The 17089-nt window shown below is 41.6% G+C and overlaps 1 protein-coding gene across 4 annotated transcripts in view; it reads right to left on the bottom strand.

Moving 5' to 3' along the window:
* The window catches only part of VMP1 (vacuole membrane protein 1), a 101838-nt gene that overhangs the window by 52878 nt on the left and 31871 nt on the right, over positions 1–17089 (bottom strand). For 3 of the 4 annotated variants that reach the window (XM_075013504.1, XM_075013505.1, XM_075013506.1), the window contains one exon: positions 5432–5599. In XM_075013504.1, coding sequence (XP_074869605.1) covers positions 5432–5599 — 168 coding nt within the window. Of the gene's footprint in view, positions 1–463; positions 498–5431; positions 5600–17089 lie in introns of those variants that run through there. The other variant, XM_075013507.1, reaches the window with a different exon arrangement.

Raw genomic sequence — 17089 nt, 5'->3', positions numbered from 1 at the left:
AATACATACAATTAAAATGGGAAACTAGTCATCTAGAAAACTTTTTAAACTTTACACTGTTCAAGACACAGACTGCCTGTTGTGGCACATTTAAGGTGCTATTCAATTCTTAGCTTCTTTGGGGCAGCAGGCTCTGAAAACTGGCCTGCCCTCAGTCCAGAGCAAACCTTTTAAAAACACTTTTTGCAAGCCAGGATTTTCAAACATTTAAAAGTTTATGCACTTCTGCTCTCTAGTTAGCAAGAGGAACATTCAAAATGTAAACTACATTTCTATTGAGGAGGATGCGGGTGGGTGTTGAGGGTTACAGTTCTTTCCTTGTAAGATTATCATAAGTATTTTTACTTCTTAATCTAGATCATATGTTACACATTTAATTTCTTTGTTGGAGAGAGGGTCACTGATAAGTTTTAAAGCTTCAATAACCAAAATATAAAAAATCTATTAGGTATTTTTTTCACACCTTTAGGCTTCCAGAAACGAGATGAGATATCATTCCATCCTCTACAACTGAATTGGAGAAACAAATATGTAATAATTAAACCAATGGTCAGAGAAGGAAGTCATCAGCAGCAATATGAAGCATTTTGGCATAAAAACAGCTCATAACAGAGGTGTTTGTATAAATTTCAGTCCAAAATGGTTTGTGCTTCATGGGGAAAAAAATTCTCTTGCTCGACAATCTTCAAAAGGCCAAAGGAGTGAACAGTAAAGTATGACTAGAGGGCCTTTCCAGGGACAAGCACCCACAGCCACATGACTAATTCCCTGTCCTAAATGTGCTTTAGTAGTTAGCAGCTAACTTGGGCAGGAAGCACAATAAGTGAATATTTTCATCAGGAAAACCTGGATGTTTAATTTCAATTCAACGTATACATATGCGATGGGGCTTGGGATCCCCCAAGCTCTGCACCCCGTCTGCAGGCAGGAGTGACTCTCACTCAGCAGGAGAACAGCGGGTTTATTAGCCAACAGGACACAGCATTGTACAGAGGAGTCAGTACAGCAGGCAGAGACAGCCAGTCAAATCCATGTTGGGGAGAGGAGGCCCCGAGGGGCCCCCAGAGCTGGGGCCTTGCCCCCTACTTGGTCTTGCTCTCTCTCAGCCCACACTAACTGCTTCCCAACTCCCAGTTCCAATTCAAACCCCTCAGGCTCCACCTCCTCCTTTGTCTGTAGTACAAAGGTGTTACCTGGTCGTCAAGGTTACCCTCAGCAGGAGACCCACACCCTCTGTGAGCCACTCACACACACACACACCCCACTCCATCACATCTCTCCCCACTGCCAGACCGAACTGAGCGGGGTCACTCAGCCGGTGACCTGGGGAAGTTTCGAGGCCTCCCCTTGTGAGAGGGTATCGGCTGTACCCTCAGTGCTCCCCTTCATGTGCACCACCTCCATGTCATAATCCTGCTGGGGGAGACTCCAAGTCAGGAGCTCGGTATTGACCCTTTTCATGTGATGCAGCCGGGCAAGTCCCTTTAGTTCCCTCAGGTTGCTTGGTCTCCCTGCTTCGGTGTCCGGTCCATCAGCCACGTTCTCAAGTCAGGCAGGCAAGAGCCCATACAGCTGCTGCAGCACCAACAGATCAAACAGTTCTTTTCTGGTCTGGGCCCTGCCCTGGCTGACCACCATTCCATACAGCTGCTCTGGCCAATGTTTGGAATTCAGTTACAGTCCAGTAAAGGAAGGTACAAATGCTTCCACCCTTGGCATTTAGCCAGACCACCAAAATGGTTGTGTGCCTCAGTTTCCCCTTCCATGCCACACAATAGGTTTGGAACGTTCCTCCTCATGTGAGAGGTTGCAAGACTAGTTACAGGGAACAACGGTGACATTTTAGAATTACAAACTCCTTCAACATACAATTCATGCTTATACATCAATGTCACCATGTTACATGGCTCTTTCCAAACATTCAGTACATGGTACAATTCTACAGCTTTGGGTAGCAGCACCCCTTGGTTACAGCAGTCAGCGTGAGTAACAGAACAAACCCATTGCAATTGTACATTTACGTTGCTCTTTGGTAGACCACAACCTTTGTGTAACCTCCTTGAGAATCTGGTATTTTGGGGCTAAATGGCTGAGGCCTTTCTTTGCACCATCAAAGTTCTAATCTTCTCTCTTGCCCCCTGGGGTGGAAATCTGATCTCTCTGGGTGTGCCCTCCCTTCTAAGGAGAGCTGGGCCACTGATGATCTCAGGGAGACCGCCTCCTCCCAGCCAGTCTGGAAATTTGCAGACCAAACTGGTTTCTAAAAAAAAAAAAAAAAAAAAAAGCAGTCAAGTAGCACTTTAAAGACTAGCAAAATAGTTTATTAGGTGAGCTTTCGTGGGACAGACCCACTTCTTTAGACCTTCTTCTTTGGTTTCCAAAAGTTGTTTTGAGAGTCCCAGATGCAGAATCCACATGAAGGAATCCCTTTTCATCCCTTACTGGCCCACCAGGCACAAAGCTCCTTTGTCCTTCCACCTCCAACTTCTGCTTCCCCCATGGAATCAGAAGTGTAGTCCATTATGAAAACATGTGTTTCCACCATCTGGAGATGGGGAATTGCTGGCACTCTCCTGCATCCTACAGAGATTGACTGTGCAGCTGTTTTACTTGGTTCTCACAGGGCTGCTCACCTTCCGTGATAGTTTTCACTTTATTTGGACCAACTTCCAATTCCTGAGAAACTTTTACCCTGCCTACTTTGGACCCTGCCAGAGTACAGCCAGTGGTGTAGCAACAAAGGGTCCTGTGGCACCTTATAGACACTCAGAAAAGTTTTTAGCATGAGCTTTCGTGAGCACAGACTCACTTCATCAGATGGGTATCACACTCAGGCAGGTCCTGGCCATCAGGAGCTGAAACAAACTTCTCCCCAGGCAAAGGGCTGCTCTGGCTCTTACAGACAAGCACCTTTCCTGTTCACTCCCCTTCACCTCACTCATATTTTCTGCAGTCCCCACAGACTGCTCAGGAAAAGTTTCAGGGAAGTTTTCTTCCTCAAGAGCTCCCCCAAACAACAACTCACCCATCTGCCTCCACAGGGGCACTGCTCCCTTGAGCCACAACCAGCTCCTAGGTTTCACCTATGGCCCAGGATCACTTCTGGCCCACCAGGCAAAGAACAAGTACTAGAATCATCTGGTTCCTGGGATTCCGTGATGATACTGATTGGATCAGTCTGATCCAAAGCATCGTCCTCTCTGAGGGAGACAGAGGTAGGCCCACTTCCCATCTGGGCTTCAGCTGCACTCAGATCCAGCTCTGGGATCCTGGCTCCATCTCGAGCCCCCACAGGCTCAGACAAAGAATTCTCTTCCCCAGAAGCAGAAGCACCTTTCCTGCACTAAGGACCAGCATCCTTATCAGGGATACCACTGCCCATCCCAGAGCCATTCCCTCTGTTTCGGCTGCCACGGCTGCATTCAGAGTCCCACCTGGAATGCTCTTTCCTGGTGGTTCCTTCTCCAGCCACCCCAGGCTGGGGGAATCTTCTGCAGTCAATGGACTAGTTTCCTCATTGGCACCTTTTTCAAATGCAGGCTCTGCTCTCTCCCCAGGCTGCTGCTGTTCAACACAGACAGACAATCGGAGACACTCTCTCCTTTGTTCCAGCCCCACTGGCTGGTCTCACACGCCCAGAAGGTGAGACAGCTTCTCTCACAGAAAACTTGTCATTCCCAGTGGACAAGCTGCTTTCCTGCACAGACACACAGGCACCTTCCTCGGCCCGGGCCTGGAAACCTCTTCGCAGATCTGTCCTGGCCACTAGTAGACGATGGGTTGGAATCGCTCCTTCCTTCCTTGAGCTGCGGCAGGCCCCTCGGTTCAGAGTTCCATGCAGTCCAGGGTTCCCTGCCCTGATCTGGGCTCACCTCTGCAGGAGTTTCCTTAACCCTCAGCTCTGTCATTGCACAACCACGCTGCCTTGTCCAGCTCCTTTAATCTCAATTCGGTTTCCAGGTGCTGCCAATTCACAGCGGAGTTGCTGAGCGTGGTTGCAGGCTCTCAGGCTGATGCCCTCTGCACCCCACGATTCCTAGAAGAATCTCTTCAGTACGCTAGACTCCTTGAAGGTCACAAGATCCCCAGGGTTAGGCCGTAGGCCCCTTTGCCCTCTGGTACCAACGCCAACAGACTCCCAGAGGAACCCCTTCTTCGCTGTGACACCCGCTCTCAAGGACCCTGAGCACGCTGCCTTGGGACGAACTCATGAAGCATGTCAGCCTCCTCACAGGTCACTTGTTCCTGGGGGGTTGGGCCCTTGGCCCCTCCACTTTCTGGGACCGACTCCAACTGACTCCCAGGAGTAACCCCTCCTCGGGTGTGACACCCCCTCTCGAGAACCATGACCACAAGTTGCTTGGGTACGGCCGCAGGCCCCTTCGCCTTGGGGAACTGTACCTCACTGCCTGTCAGCACACCTGGGTCTCGCTGGCCCCCCTTCTTCTTCCTGGGCCCCCGTCTTTTACTGCTGCATGCTCCATCCTTGGGGTGCAGTACATCCTACTTCTAACACCAGTGTGATGGGGTTCAGGGTCACCCAAGCTCTGCACCCCGTCTGCAGGCAGGAGTGACTCTCACTCAGCAGGAGAACAGCGGGTTTATTAGCCAACAGGACACAGCATTGTACAGAGGAGTCAGTACAGCAGGCAGAGACAGCCAGTCAAATCCATGTTGGGGAGAGGAGGTCGCCAACAGCCCCCAGAGCCAGGGCCTTGCCCCCTCCTTGGTCTTGCACTCTCTCAGCCCACACTAACTGCTTCCCAACTCCCAGTTCCAATTCAAACCCCTCAGGCTCCACCTCCTCCTTTGTCTCCAGTACAAAGGTGTTACCTGGTCATCAAGGTTACCCTCAGCAGGAGACTCACACCCTCTGTGAGCGCCCCCCCCCCACACGTATCCCCCACTCCATCACAACATGTAAACAGGCTACATTTAATACAACAGAGAACTCATGCAACCTCAACACAAAGGCAACTGCTGCACCATTAAAAATTGATCCTTTCAACACATATGAACAACTTCATTCACATGAACAGGCCTATGGCCTTCAAAAGGGAATATTCATGAGCATGAAGTCACTCATTTGCCTAACTGCTGTCATGAGTCAGTCCTTAACCTGCAAGCACAGCTGGGATAAAGAATCTCCTTTCAAAAACTTGTCTTTTGCACTGCGTTCTTCATAAATGTCATGCATCTTCAATTGCAAGTACCTCAAATAATAGCTTTTTTTAGAGCTGATAAAAATTGACCCCAACATTTTCAGCTGCACCTAATGAATGCATTCTTAGAATATTCACATCTAATAGAGACATCTAAAGTCAATCAGCAAATCATGCCTCCAGTGTGAATAATTGTACATTACTGCTGTTAGCAAAAAGCCAGCATTGCTTTGCTTCTTTTAGGTAAAATTGTGTAAGTTAAACCTTACCCACATGCAGGCCTCTAGCCTGACTTTTGAGATTATGGTCCATAAAGAGATGGATCCTTCAATTCCCTCTTCATCAGGGCAGATAATTTGATCAGGATATGGTGGTTCAGGAAAATTAACTGAGTTACATTCATATGCAGCAAGCGTAACTGACGCTATGTGTGGACCCTGAAAAACACATTAGATAAGAAAATTTTAGTAAATTTTGTGTTCATTGAAAAGGACTTAGCTTTACCCTAAATATTATTAGCAGGAAACCTATCAGGACACAAATGCATGCAGAAACTGGACTCCCACACTGACATTAGACAGGATATATAATATTGGATACAACAGTCATAGCATTTCAGATGCGTGGAAGTGAATAAACATCCAACTTCAAACATAAGATGAGCTAAAGTGCTCCTGCTTCAGTTTTAAGGGACTATAAATTAAAATACATGTTTCCTTACCTATGCTATGAACAACACTATAGAGTTATAACAGTAGAAGACCTTTGAAAAAATTAAGGTCAATCGATCTGCTTCATTTAATTTCACATGAGCAGTTAGTAAAGCAGGGGAGTAGTCTTTTAGTTTCTCATGCACAGAGAAGCCCTGTGATTGTTTGAGATCCAAATACTGAAAAGAAATCCTTACATCCTGACAAAAAATGAGATTACTTCTATCTTTTTTTAAAAACAAGATTCCATAAAAGTATATCTGATTTCAGTTTGGGGAAAAAATGCTTTTATAAAACCTAGGTTTTGACAGCTGGGGCAGACAATATTTTGAAGCATTCTTCCTCTTCTCACCACTTTCCTTTAAGCATCAATTAGGAAGCCAGCAATCTCTTGTGCAAGTCACAGTTTTTCTTTAGTTTCCCAGTGTGTAAAATCAGAATGGGCTAATTGATCTGCTCAGAAGATTGTTTGTAAAACGCTTTAAAGTTCAATGGTGTTCAGGTGCCAAGTATCACTATTAACAGAATTAAGTTTTACTGGACCTCTAGAAGACGCTGCCTTCCAATAAAGATTAGAAATGTATTTTACTGAGGCCAGATCTCAGGCACAGATGGCTTCAAATCTGTACAAGAAAATAAGGTGCAACACAGTCAAATAATGGAACAAACTGACATATGATTACAAAATAGTAAAAGTACTATTAATCTGGGAACGCAGTTCAGATTTATCCTTATGCTGGACATTAGGAATTTTGAAACAAAGAATCAGCTAAAGAAAACTCACCTTCCCCGTCTACATTTCAGCAACGCGCTCAAATTGTATAAACAGTTTAGAAAGTTTACAAAAAAGCCTATTTTAGTAAAAATAACTGAATTTCACCCTAAGTCTTAGCCTTAGCAGAATAAATTCATAATCAATCATATTTACATACCCAAAGTATTGTAAAGCTTTTAGCTTCTGCTATCAATTACACGGTGGGTTTTGGTTAGCATTCTGGGAGAGAGTCTGTCAATATTTTCCTTTGTGTTTTTTCTTTAAGTGAGTCATGGTCTATTAGAGCATCATGGAATCACAGCAGAAAAAAAAAAATCAAATCAAAATGACACGTATTCTACAACAAAAATCTGTGACTGTAATGATAACAGGAACAAGAGAAAGCTCTCTGTGCAAAAACACATCCTAGTGCTTAGACAGGTCTACTTCTTTTTATGTGGTATTTTAAACACAGGTACCAGGGACTATTTGGGAGAGTTTATGGGTTTGACACAGGAATTATTGGGTGAAACTCTATGGGCTGTATCAGGCAAAGAATTCAGAGCAGAAGATCACGCTAGCCTTAAAGTGAAAATGACCTATGAGAATGAACAACTTACTGTGTTCTTTTCCAGACTTTGGGAGGCGTTTTTTAATTGGACTCACTTTTGTCAATATCAGCAGTTTCTCTGAACTGACCGGAATAATGGAATTACATAATTTCGTACATGTAGGAAATATCTGGTCTATTTTAATTTTCACATGGCAACTTAGTGTAACAAACAAGAAAATACCCACAATGCTGTCAAGCCAAACCTTTCACCGTTACCTCTCTTTGTTATTTTCTGGAGGGGTCTGACATTATGCTCAATAACCACGAACTTGAACTACCTTCTTAATTGTTTAAATAAAGTTATAGTTCTGATCTCATGGTAAATTGGGAGCAATTACGTCAAAGGAATTGCACTGAAGTAAAGCCAATGAGTGAGCAGATTCAGACCTGCTAAATACCAAATAATTGTTTTGATTCTGTAGGGCAGAGCCACTGCAAATGACTAATTATCCGCACTGCAGTACTGTCTAGAGGTCGCTTTGGGTGGACCTTGCATATATCTACAGTAAGAGACAGTCCTTGGCCCAAAGAGTTTACAACCTAAAGAGACACAACAAGGGAAAGGCAAAGAAAGTAGCCTTTTTTTAATATATGGAGAACCAACATCAGAAAAGCTTAAGTGACTTGCCCAAGGTCAGACAGTAAGTCTCCTGCAGAGCTGGGTAATGAACCCAGATCTTGAGTTCTAGACCACTGTCTTAATTATCCCTTCCCTAATACTTCAAACAATCTTGATTTCCACCCTCAAAGCCGATACCCAAACAGCTTAAAGCACTGAAAGACCTTTTAAGGCCTTGTGCTTCAAGCTGTAGGCACCAGCCATTCAAAACTTCAACATCTGGAAATTTGCATGAAGGAAAACCCCAAAGTCAAGTGCGTGTGTTAATTCTGAAGTACCATTTCTCATGGTCTCTTGAGGATAAAAGCAAGTTCATTGCCAAGCTTGTTAGAGACATGGTGTGTGAATCAAGAAGTCTGATTTTCAGTTCCACAAAATTTAGAAGATATACCACAGTATAATGTAACTGTGACCATCTGTGACGAAAGACTGCAAGTGCAGAACTGGTTAGTTTCAATCTTAGGACAGCATAGGTTGAACCTCTCTCATCCAGCACCCTTGGGACTGGACCAGTGCCAGATGAGGGAATTTGCTGGACCACAGAGGGTCAATATTGTCTAGTACATTACCAACATTTTCAGGGCTTACTGGGTTCTTAGAAGATATTTAGGGGGTAGACTGGATCTAAATAACAGCATCAAATGCTGACAGCCAGGACTGGTGGCTGGAAACAAACTTTATGGGACCACTGGAAACTTGGCCACATCCACGATAAGTGGTTGTCCAGCTCATCACGCCAGATCACAGATGATGTCAGACAAGAGTGCGCCAAATTGACGATATTCAACCTATACAAGAAAAATACCATTGCTAGCAAAATAAATGTCCTCTGCCATGGTTCCCTAAGTGAAATTACTGCTCTCTCAGTAACTGAGATTTGAAAATGTAGGCTGGCAGACAATACAAGATAGGTTACTGCCTGCTGAAGCCTACTTTTAAAAATTGGAGCACAGTAAGTAATGCCAAAGAAAACACAATAGACGGTCTAGTGAGGATAAATGTTTTTAAAGCAAACCACCCACAGACACAATTCCTATTCAACACTTAAGAACATGCCACAATTAATACCCTAAGTTCCCTCGTCTCTTAACAAGTGTTCCCATCTCTCATATGTTTGACATGGTCTCAAATGCACATCTTCCTACTAATCCGGCTCTGACAGTTTCAGCAACTGAAGTCTGCAAAAGGAAAAAAATTCTAAAGCAAGCAGCAGCCAATGAGGGAAAAGGAAATTTCAGAATACAGCTCTACACATCACCTGACAAATAAACCAATTTAGCACATCTCTTCCACTGAAATGTGAACCGTTCTATAATGGAAAAAAGTTCAAATGATGGAACCCACAGAAACCACATTTTAACTGGAACAAGAAATAAAATGTAAAAAGATTCATTTAGAATGATGATCACGTGTGGAGTCCTCAAATTCAGAGCTAACCATGCAACACGGGCAAAACGACCTCGTGCCCTTTGCCTAATGCAGATGAGCTCTGTTCCTTTAAAGTCAACTGGACGAGATCTCATAGTTTGGATGTGATATTTATGACACCTGCTGTTATCCCAGTTCAAATCTGCAACGCCCACGTACAATATCTATTCTCAAGAACCAAGCCACCATTATAAACAAACAAACATACATACATACATGGTCCTGAAAGGGCAAGAGTGTGGTAAAGTTATACAATAAATGCTTTAACCAAGACAGGTGATATTCTATTTTATATTTAGCAATAATGATATTTAAATGATGTGGGTGGGGAGATTTTTTTAAAGACAAAAACGGGAGCTGGAATTCAATTCCCATTGGCTTTCAATGTAATTACAATGCATAGCCCCAATAGGTCCTTTGAAAATACCAGCCTAGTTTCTTCAAGGTTTTTTTTTTCCTTTTTTCTTTTCGCTTTGTGTGTCTTATTACAGATTGAACATCTCAAGTCTGGCACTCTCTTGTCTGGCAACATCTGCAATCTGGCATGATTTTAGTAAGCCAAATGACCACTTATCACGGGTGTGGCTAAGTTTCCTGTGGTCCTATAAAGTTTGTTTACAGCCACACGTCCTGGCTCAGTGTTCTGTGCAGTTATTTAGCTCTAATTGATCCCTAAATGTCCTCTAAGAGGCCAGTAAGCAGTGGACATGTTGGTAATACTTTCAGACAATATCGACCACCTGTGGTCTAGCAAATTCTCCTGTCTGGCACTGGTCAGGTTCTAAAGGTGCTAGACTAGAGATTCAACCTGTATTAATCCTCTCAGGTTTTTCACCTTTATTTTATTTGCTTTCCAATCTGCTTGTTTTAAAAAAAGGTATTGATGGCTTTTGCAAATTTCACTTAAGTTTTATGGTAGGTGTATTTATAACCCATTAAGAAATATCTGCTGCTTGAGTCTAAATTCAGGTCCATATTTAAATGGACATACATTTAAAAACACTTCAATCTGATGATACCTAACAAGCAACAGCAAAACTGAGAGGTTTAGTAGAGACATTGTTTGTCAAAGAAGCAAGAAGAATCATTAAAATGTTAAGTTAATTAATATTATAATCCTCCATTTTTTCCTCTCCCCTCTTTTTTTTTTTTTTTAATTTTTTTTTTTTTTTTTTAGTTGAGAGCGCAAACACAGACGGACAAAAACATATGAATCAGTGGTCTCTTCTGATTCGGAGGAGAAACATCTGCTCTCCACAGTCTTACGACGACCAACAGGAGCCTGTGGTTAGACTGGAATGTGATTTGTTAGAAATATTTGTGCAATTTATAAAATCAAATGAGACAAGGGATGGTCATCAACAGTAAGGACCTGATGCAAATCTATTATTGACAAAAGTAATTTAGGGGAATTTAGGAATTACTATCTGAAGAACTCTGGTTATAAAAGGGAGCTTTATTTGAACTCATGGATACATTTGGAGCCATAGGTTTATTTTTAGTTCAATGCTTTGATCAATCTCCAGAGTTAGGCTCTACCCATTGTTATTCTCAGGTGGTAGGTTATTTTGGAAGGCGACCTTTGGACTACAGCTAGTAGCAGTAAACTCAAAATAACGCAACACAATTGCCTCAATTACTTTGAGCTGACTTACTTCAAACTTGGTACCATCCAAGCGACACTGAAGTTTGACATAAGTGGCTATTTTCAAGTTTCCGATACCCCTCTCAAAATAAGGGGTAGCAGAAATGGAATACTGCGCTCAAAATAGCTGTGCTATTTCAAGCGCAATGTTTAGGCATGGTGTTGCTATTTTGGGATACATTTGCACCCCGAAATAGCAACTATAGTATAGCCATAGCTTTAACATATTCAGAAAGCACAGATTTCAAAATATGCACAAAACAGTTTTAAGCAGAAGAAAGTAGATTATTTTACTACCTTCTCCCTTAAATAAAGGGAGAAATGGCATAAAAATTAAGGATGCATTTCAAGGTAAAAAAGTCAAATTATGTCCTCAAAAATGTCAGCCTGTACATGATATTAGAAATTGCTTACGATAAGAGAAAGTGAGTGAGTAACGAAAGAAATATTTATGGTATTTCTGTGTTAATTATCTTGGTATCTATACAAAGAACAAAATTATCTAGCATCAAACAGTATATCAAAAGGTAGGTTTTTCATCCCTTCCTTTACAGACCATTCATACTGGTGAAATGATGCCAGCCTCACATATATAATTAAATCTAATTTTAACGTTTTATAATTTGGAAGATATAATTTTGGCACTAATTTAAAAACACTGTATGTCACAGAAAAATTAAACTACTTCCACGGGAGACTGAATATCTTTGGGTGGTCTAGAAAACTGTTTTCTTCCTTAGATAAGGAATTTTTAGTAGTTGGTACAAGACTCAACCCTGACACTAAAAGGGGAAAACGTGTCATTCTATATTTAAGATAAATAAGAAAAACAAGAGCTAGTTTCTCATGGGAAACAGCCTGCTAGCTTTGCCACAGCCTGCGACTCATCTCATAGTTATCTACTAAGTCATTACACCTCTCAGGAAAGCAAGACCAACTTACAGCACCTTTTATCTTCAGGACTGGCGGACAGCTAAACACACAGAAAACTGTTAAGTTCACTTGTGACTAAAAAGGAAAACTGGCAGAGAGAGTTGGTTAATAAGGCATTTTCCCCCCCCCACGGCAACAGCCTGGAATCAGAGAGGCTGCTAGTCAACATTCACCTAACAAGTACAGACTGTAAGCACATGGACATTTCTGACTATGGGATGTTACTCCCCACACCCACCCCCTTCTGTAATCAACCCAGGCTGTTCATATATCACTAGGGCCAAGAATGTCCAATGATTTCGCAGTGTCTGAGCTTCAACACAAACTGTTAAGCAGGAGTTAAGAACAAAGTAAGAACAAAGAGTCTGAGCTCTCAGCTTCTTAATCTTTCCAGATATACATCAAACTGTTTGGGATATCTGATGTGCCAGTTTTATGTATCCATCTTTCCACTAATTTTAACATTGGAATCCTCTAACTTTAATCTAGCACTTTTTTATTCCCACCTCAATACAGATTTTTCCCAACTGAGCATGGTCCCTGGAAATCCCAGATGATGAACAAGTTCCAAATATATCTGAACATGGGGATGATGCATGTGGTGCCATTAAAATGTGCAGTCCCGCCACAATGTTACATCAGGAAGAAACGCTGGTTTTGGCACGATAGTAAAACAGAATTCAGCCATTTTACAAGGACACTTACCAGAAATGAAAGATGCCACTCTGAACAACCCCCCCACCCTCGTCTCCCTCAATACACACAAACACACAGCAGCAGTTATAAGGAGATTTCTGGTCCTGCGTGGGCAGAATTGGAATGCAAGCAAGGGAATGTGGTAGTTTATACTCTATTCCTGCTCTCTCTCAACATCCATCTGCCCTGAGGTCCGTAGTCTACCGCTCCACTTCTTTAAGCACTGATATATTTTCATGATCAGTGAAGAGCACATTAAAATAGTAATTCAAACTGACAGTGCGATAAAGCCTATTCTTAAGCCTTTCCAGCTGCATCATGGTATGTAGGTTTATGCTGTGCCTTCTATCTGTCTTGTTCTTACAAGGAAAGAGCAACATGAAACATACAAAATTCAGTCTTGCATAGTGGAACAGAACAGAGAAATATCAGGGTGTGTGAATGAGTGTGACACCACGATATATTAGGTTTATTATTGTAGGGTCTCTCAACAAAGCAGTTTGAATTGCAGGCACAGCCTGTAACAGAACTGAGTAAATAAAAACAAAACTTGGTTTTCAAACAGTTTGAAATATCTCACTTGCCAATCTTTGAAGGACCCAAATATTATGCCAAGCATCTACTCTCCTTCCTTACTAGAAGAAACTACAAGTCACCACTGCATCCTAAAATGTCCAACATTGTCTAAGTATCAGAGAGGTAGCCATGTTCGTCTGTTTCTTCAAAAACAACAAGTAGTCCTGTGGCATTTGATGTATCCGATGAAGCAGGTCTTTGCCCATGAAAGCTTATGCTCCAAAGTATCTGTTAGTCTATAAGGGGCCACAGGACTTCTTGCTGTTTTTCAATATGGTTTAAGTGCCATCAACACAAGAACATTTCATAGACTTACATTCAGTGATTTTTTCCTTTCAAAACAGCATTTTGCTTTCTTGCACATCAATTTCACATGGGAAGAAGACTTAAGAAAATTAGTATAAGAGATTTACTAAACTAAATTGGTCGCACTCTTGCAGTGCAAAATTGCGTTACTAGTCTAAATGACGCCAGCATCAAGAATAGAAGCCATGCACAAATTAATAAGGAGTTCCCATCACACACTAACAGAACTAATTTTCTAAGCTCTGTGTTGATCCATGTGTTCCAGGACGTTTCAGTTCACTGCAAATAGCTCAGGACAGCTAAAGGAAGTTGGTTTTAAAGGCATGAAGGAAACAAACGAGACAAACAGTCACAAACAATCATCATATAAACAGGCTCCATTCAATATATTTTTTAATCATGTCCAACATTCAACACACATCATTCTTTCTTTCATCTTTTACCTGATGAACAACAGTAATCTGAGCTTAGATGTTGGGCAGGACGGAGCTGACCCTTATTTAATTTGTTCTAGGTTTGTAAGCCAACAGGCAAACTGAAGAATGAGGCAGACTGGAAAGGGACACTTTCTTCAACTGGAAGAATTACATGCGGGGGGAAAGGAAAAAGAAAGAAAACACATTCCCCATCTTGCTAAAGCAGCAAGTTCTTTGTTTCTCACATTTTTCTACGCACATGGCAGCCATCAATCTTAATTACCAACATTAATTTTGAAGATTCCACACCAGAAAAATAAGACTCTTTGCAATGTAGCAGGGAATCAGTAAAAGCAGAGTCAACAGCTGGAAAGGCAGGAAAATGTACAGGCTTTGTTGGCAGAAATGAAAAGAAGTTTGGTGGTTCACATGAAGAATATGGACAATTCACTAAATTACCACACAAATGGACAAAACCCGTTCTCCAGGTTACCAACTCCTGCAGTTCTACTGTGAATCTTTGGGATATTTGGGGTTCCTAAAAGCCAAGCTCCTAGAGTCACATGATCACATAGGAACTGAAGATGTCACTTATTTTTCTTAAGCTTAAAAAAAAAATGAGATGACTATCCCAAGGGCTCAAAACTCAAGGGCAAAATAGGAAGAAACCCACATCTGTTTAAAATTTCATTATTTAAAGGCAACTTCATGATTTCAGGAGGCCCGACATGGTTTTTGAATGTCAATAGCATTTGTACAATTAAATTAAGCAGTGATTATTGCACAAGATGTTCGAATTTTAAGTCTGCAGATCCCAAGCTCAATTAACTGGCATTCAGGTCAGACCAAACGGATCTTTTTTTCAAATTCCAAGCCACTGAATTCCTTAAAGAAAGCTTGTGAGCTCCTGGCCCAATCAAACAAACCTAGAACTGATTCAAACACAAAAATATGCCAATCCCCAACCGAGAAGAAATCCAAAGACACTCCTTCTTCTCACTCAGTCTTACTGAGCCTGTTTTTATCACTTGTACTAGACGGCAGTTACTGCAGTGTCACTTCCTTTCTTTCCTTACAAGATTTTTCACTGAGGTTTCGTTACAGAGACTAACCCCACGTACGAAGGCTTTGGGGAATTTAACTTCCCTTCCCTTATCCACACACAACACATTCCTGCATACTACCACTGTGGGTGAGGCCTGGAGGTTCTCATTACACTCTTATATTTCCTGTTTGTTCTGTTTCATACCAGGACTATCAATGAAAACCTATTCAACAGTTGCTGCACTTGGCTCTAAAAAGTAATTACACACAAAAAATCATTTTAAAAAATCCCCCACAAATCCAACAACTGAAATTGCCCTGCTAAGTGAACCAAAAGGTAATTCACTTCTATTTAGCCGTCAACGTTACACATGACAAAAAACAAATTATCAGCTCCACAAGGCCGCTGACCTTTTGTTTCTGTGCAAGCTTTTTTTTTTCGGGCGGGGGGGGGGGGCAATAATTCTGAAATTGTTTTCTGTTTGTCTCAGTTTCACCTACTTTTGCAATTTCTGTGCCAGAGATGAACTGAAACCAAGTCACAAGGCAAGGGGATTTGCTGAACACTACACAGCATTTGCAAGCCATACTTCAAAAACAGATGCTCCACCTAGTGTCAAGTCATTATTAAAGCATGCCCTGCAAACCAATCATATGGTCACAAGGTCAACTGGCAGCTCATTCATTATGTTTTGTAACAGCAGAGACCTCTCGAAGAGAGAAATTCCTTGTATATGACTAGCTACCTTTGATCATCTGCTTCTCTGGTAATTCATGCCGTTTCTGTTTGAAAACTTCAGCAATATTTGAGAAGTTATTTTTGACAGCAGCAAAAAGCAGGGTGTGAAGAAAAAAAGCCTGAGTTAGTAGGGAAACAGATTTTGAATCCTCAGCTAAACTATATGTCACTTTTTATTTTTAAAATAGTCTGAGAAGGGTAATTGTGTTATTCTGTAGCTTCACAAGAAAAACAAGCAGTCCTGTGGTGCCTTAAAGACTAACAATTTTATTTATCAGGTAATGAGCTTTTGTGGGTCTTACCCATGAAAGCTCATTACCTAATAAAATTGTTAGTCTTTAAGGCGCCACAGGACTGCTCGTTTTTAAAACATAACAAAACAGAAGAAATGTAGCACTTTAAAGACTAACAAAATGATTTATTCAGTGATGGGCTTTTGTGGGATGAAGTGGGTCTGTCCCACAAAAGCTCATCACTGAATAAATCAATCATTCTGTTCGTCTTTAAAGTGCTACATTTCTGCTGTTTTGTTTTGCTGCAAAACAGACTAACATGGCTATCTCTCTGTTTTTAAAATGTTATTTTCAAGAGAGATGTAAGAAAAATAATGTCTTAAGGAAATTAAGCCAGCAGACTAGTTTTGGAAGGTATCAGAATGAAGATGTATTGAAAGAATCATTTAGTCATTTAGTCTTTAAAACAAAAGGCAGTAAAGTAGCACTGCTTTTTTGTTTTGATAGTATACAGACTAGCACAGCTTTCTCTCTGTTATTAGTCTTTAAAAATACTCAATTCCAGCCTTGTGCCAAGAGTGACACGTAGTGGCAACAGTGAGCATTGACTACAAAAATCCATTTCAAATGTTGCATTTTCCGCTGGATAAAAAAACAGAAGCAGCATGAAACTAGAAACCAGATTAGAAATTTAAAATAGTGATGGGCAATCTGGACTTGTGGCTCTCCTTCATCTCAGTCAGCCACAAGATTGTTGTATCCAAGAGAGTCATCCAGGACAAAGGTAATTTTTCTAACTGCTCTTGAATACCTAGAGCTTTCAGAGTTTGCCAACTGAACTGGCTCTCTCAGTCAATGGTGCAAGCAATCAAAAGGCACCTCACTTCACACGCTCTTGCTTTATTACTGTGTTGCTTTAGTAATACCAACTGGAAAATGACGCAAATGGAAACCAGAAGACTGGCAACCCTGTGCATGGGTAATGGCAAACAAAATGTCTTGGGGGCCACACATGGAACCTCCAGCAGCCACATGCAGACTGTAAGCTGCAGGTTGCCCACCACTGATTTAATTCAAGGCAGGATCTCAAGATAACCACTAAATGGCAATTAAGTGTAAGACTAAGAATAACCTTTAAATACTACACATTGGCACTTATGCACACTCAGTAAGACCCCTTTAGTAGTCAAAGTGCAACAAAACCTAAATACAGGT

Source organism: Carettochelys insculpta, chromosome 19 (genome assembly GCF_033958435.1).
Source record: "Carettochelys insculpta isolate YL-2023 chromosome 19, ASM3395843v1, whole genome shotgun sequence".
In the NCBI taxonomy this organism is placed as follows: domain Eukaryota; kingdom Metazoa; phylum Chordata; order Testudines; family Carettochelyidae; genus Carettochelys; species Carettochelys insculpta.
The sequence above is the reverse complement of the archived record's forward strand: the minus strand, read 5'-3'. Positions and strand labels throughout refer to the sequence as shown.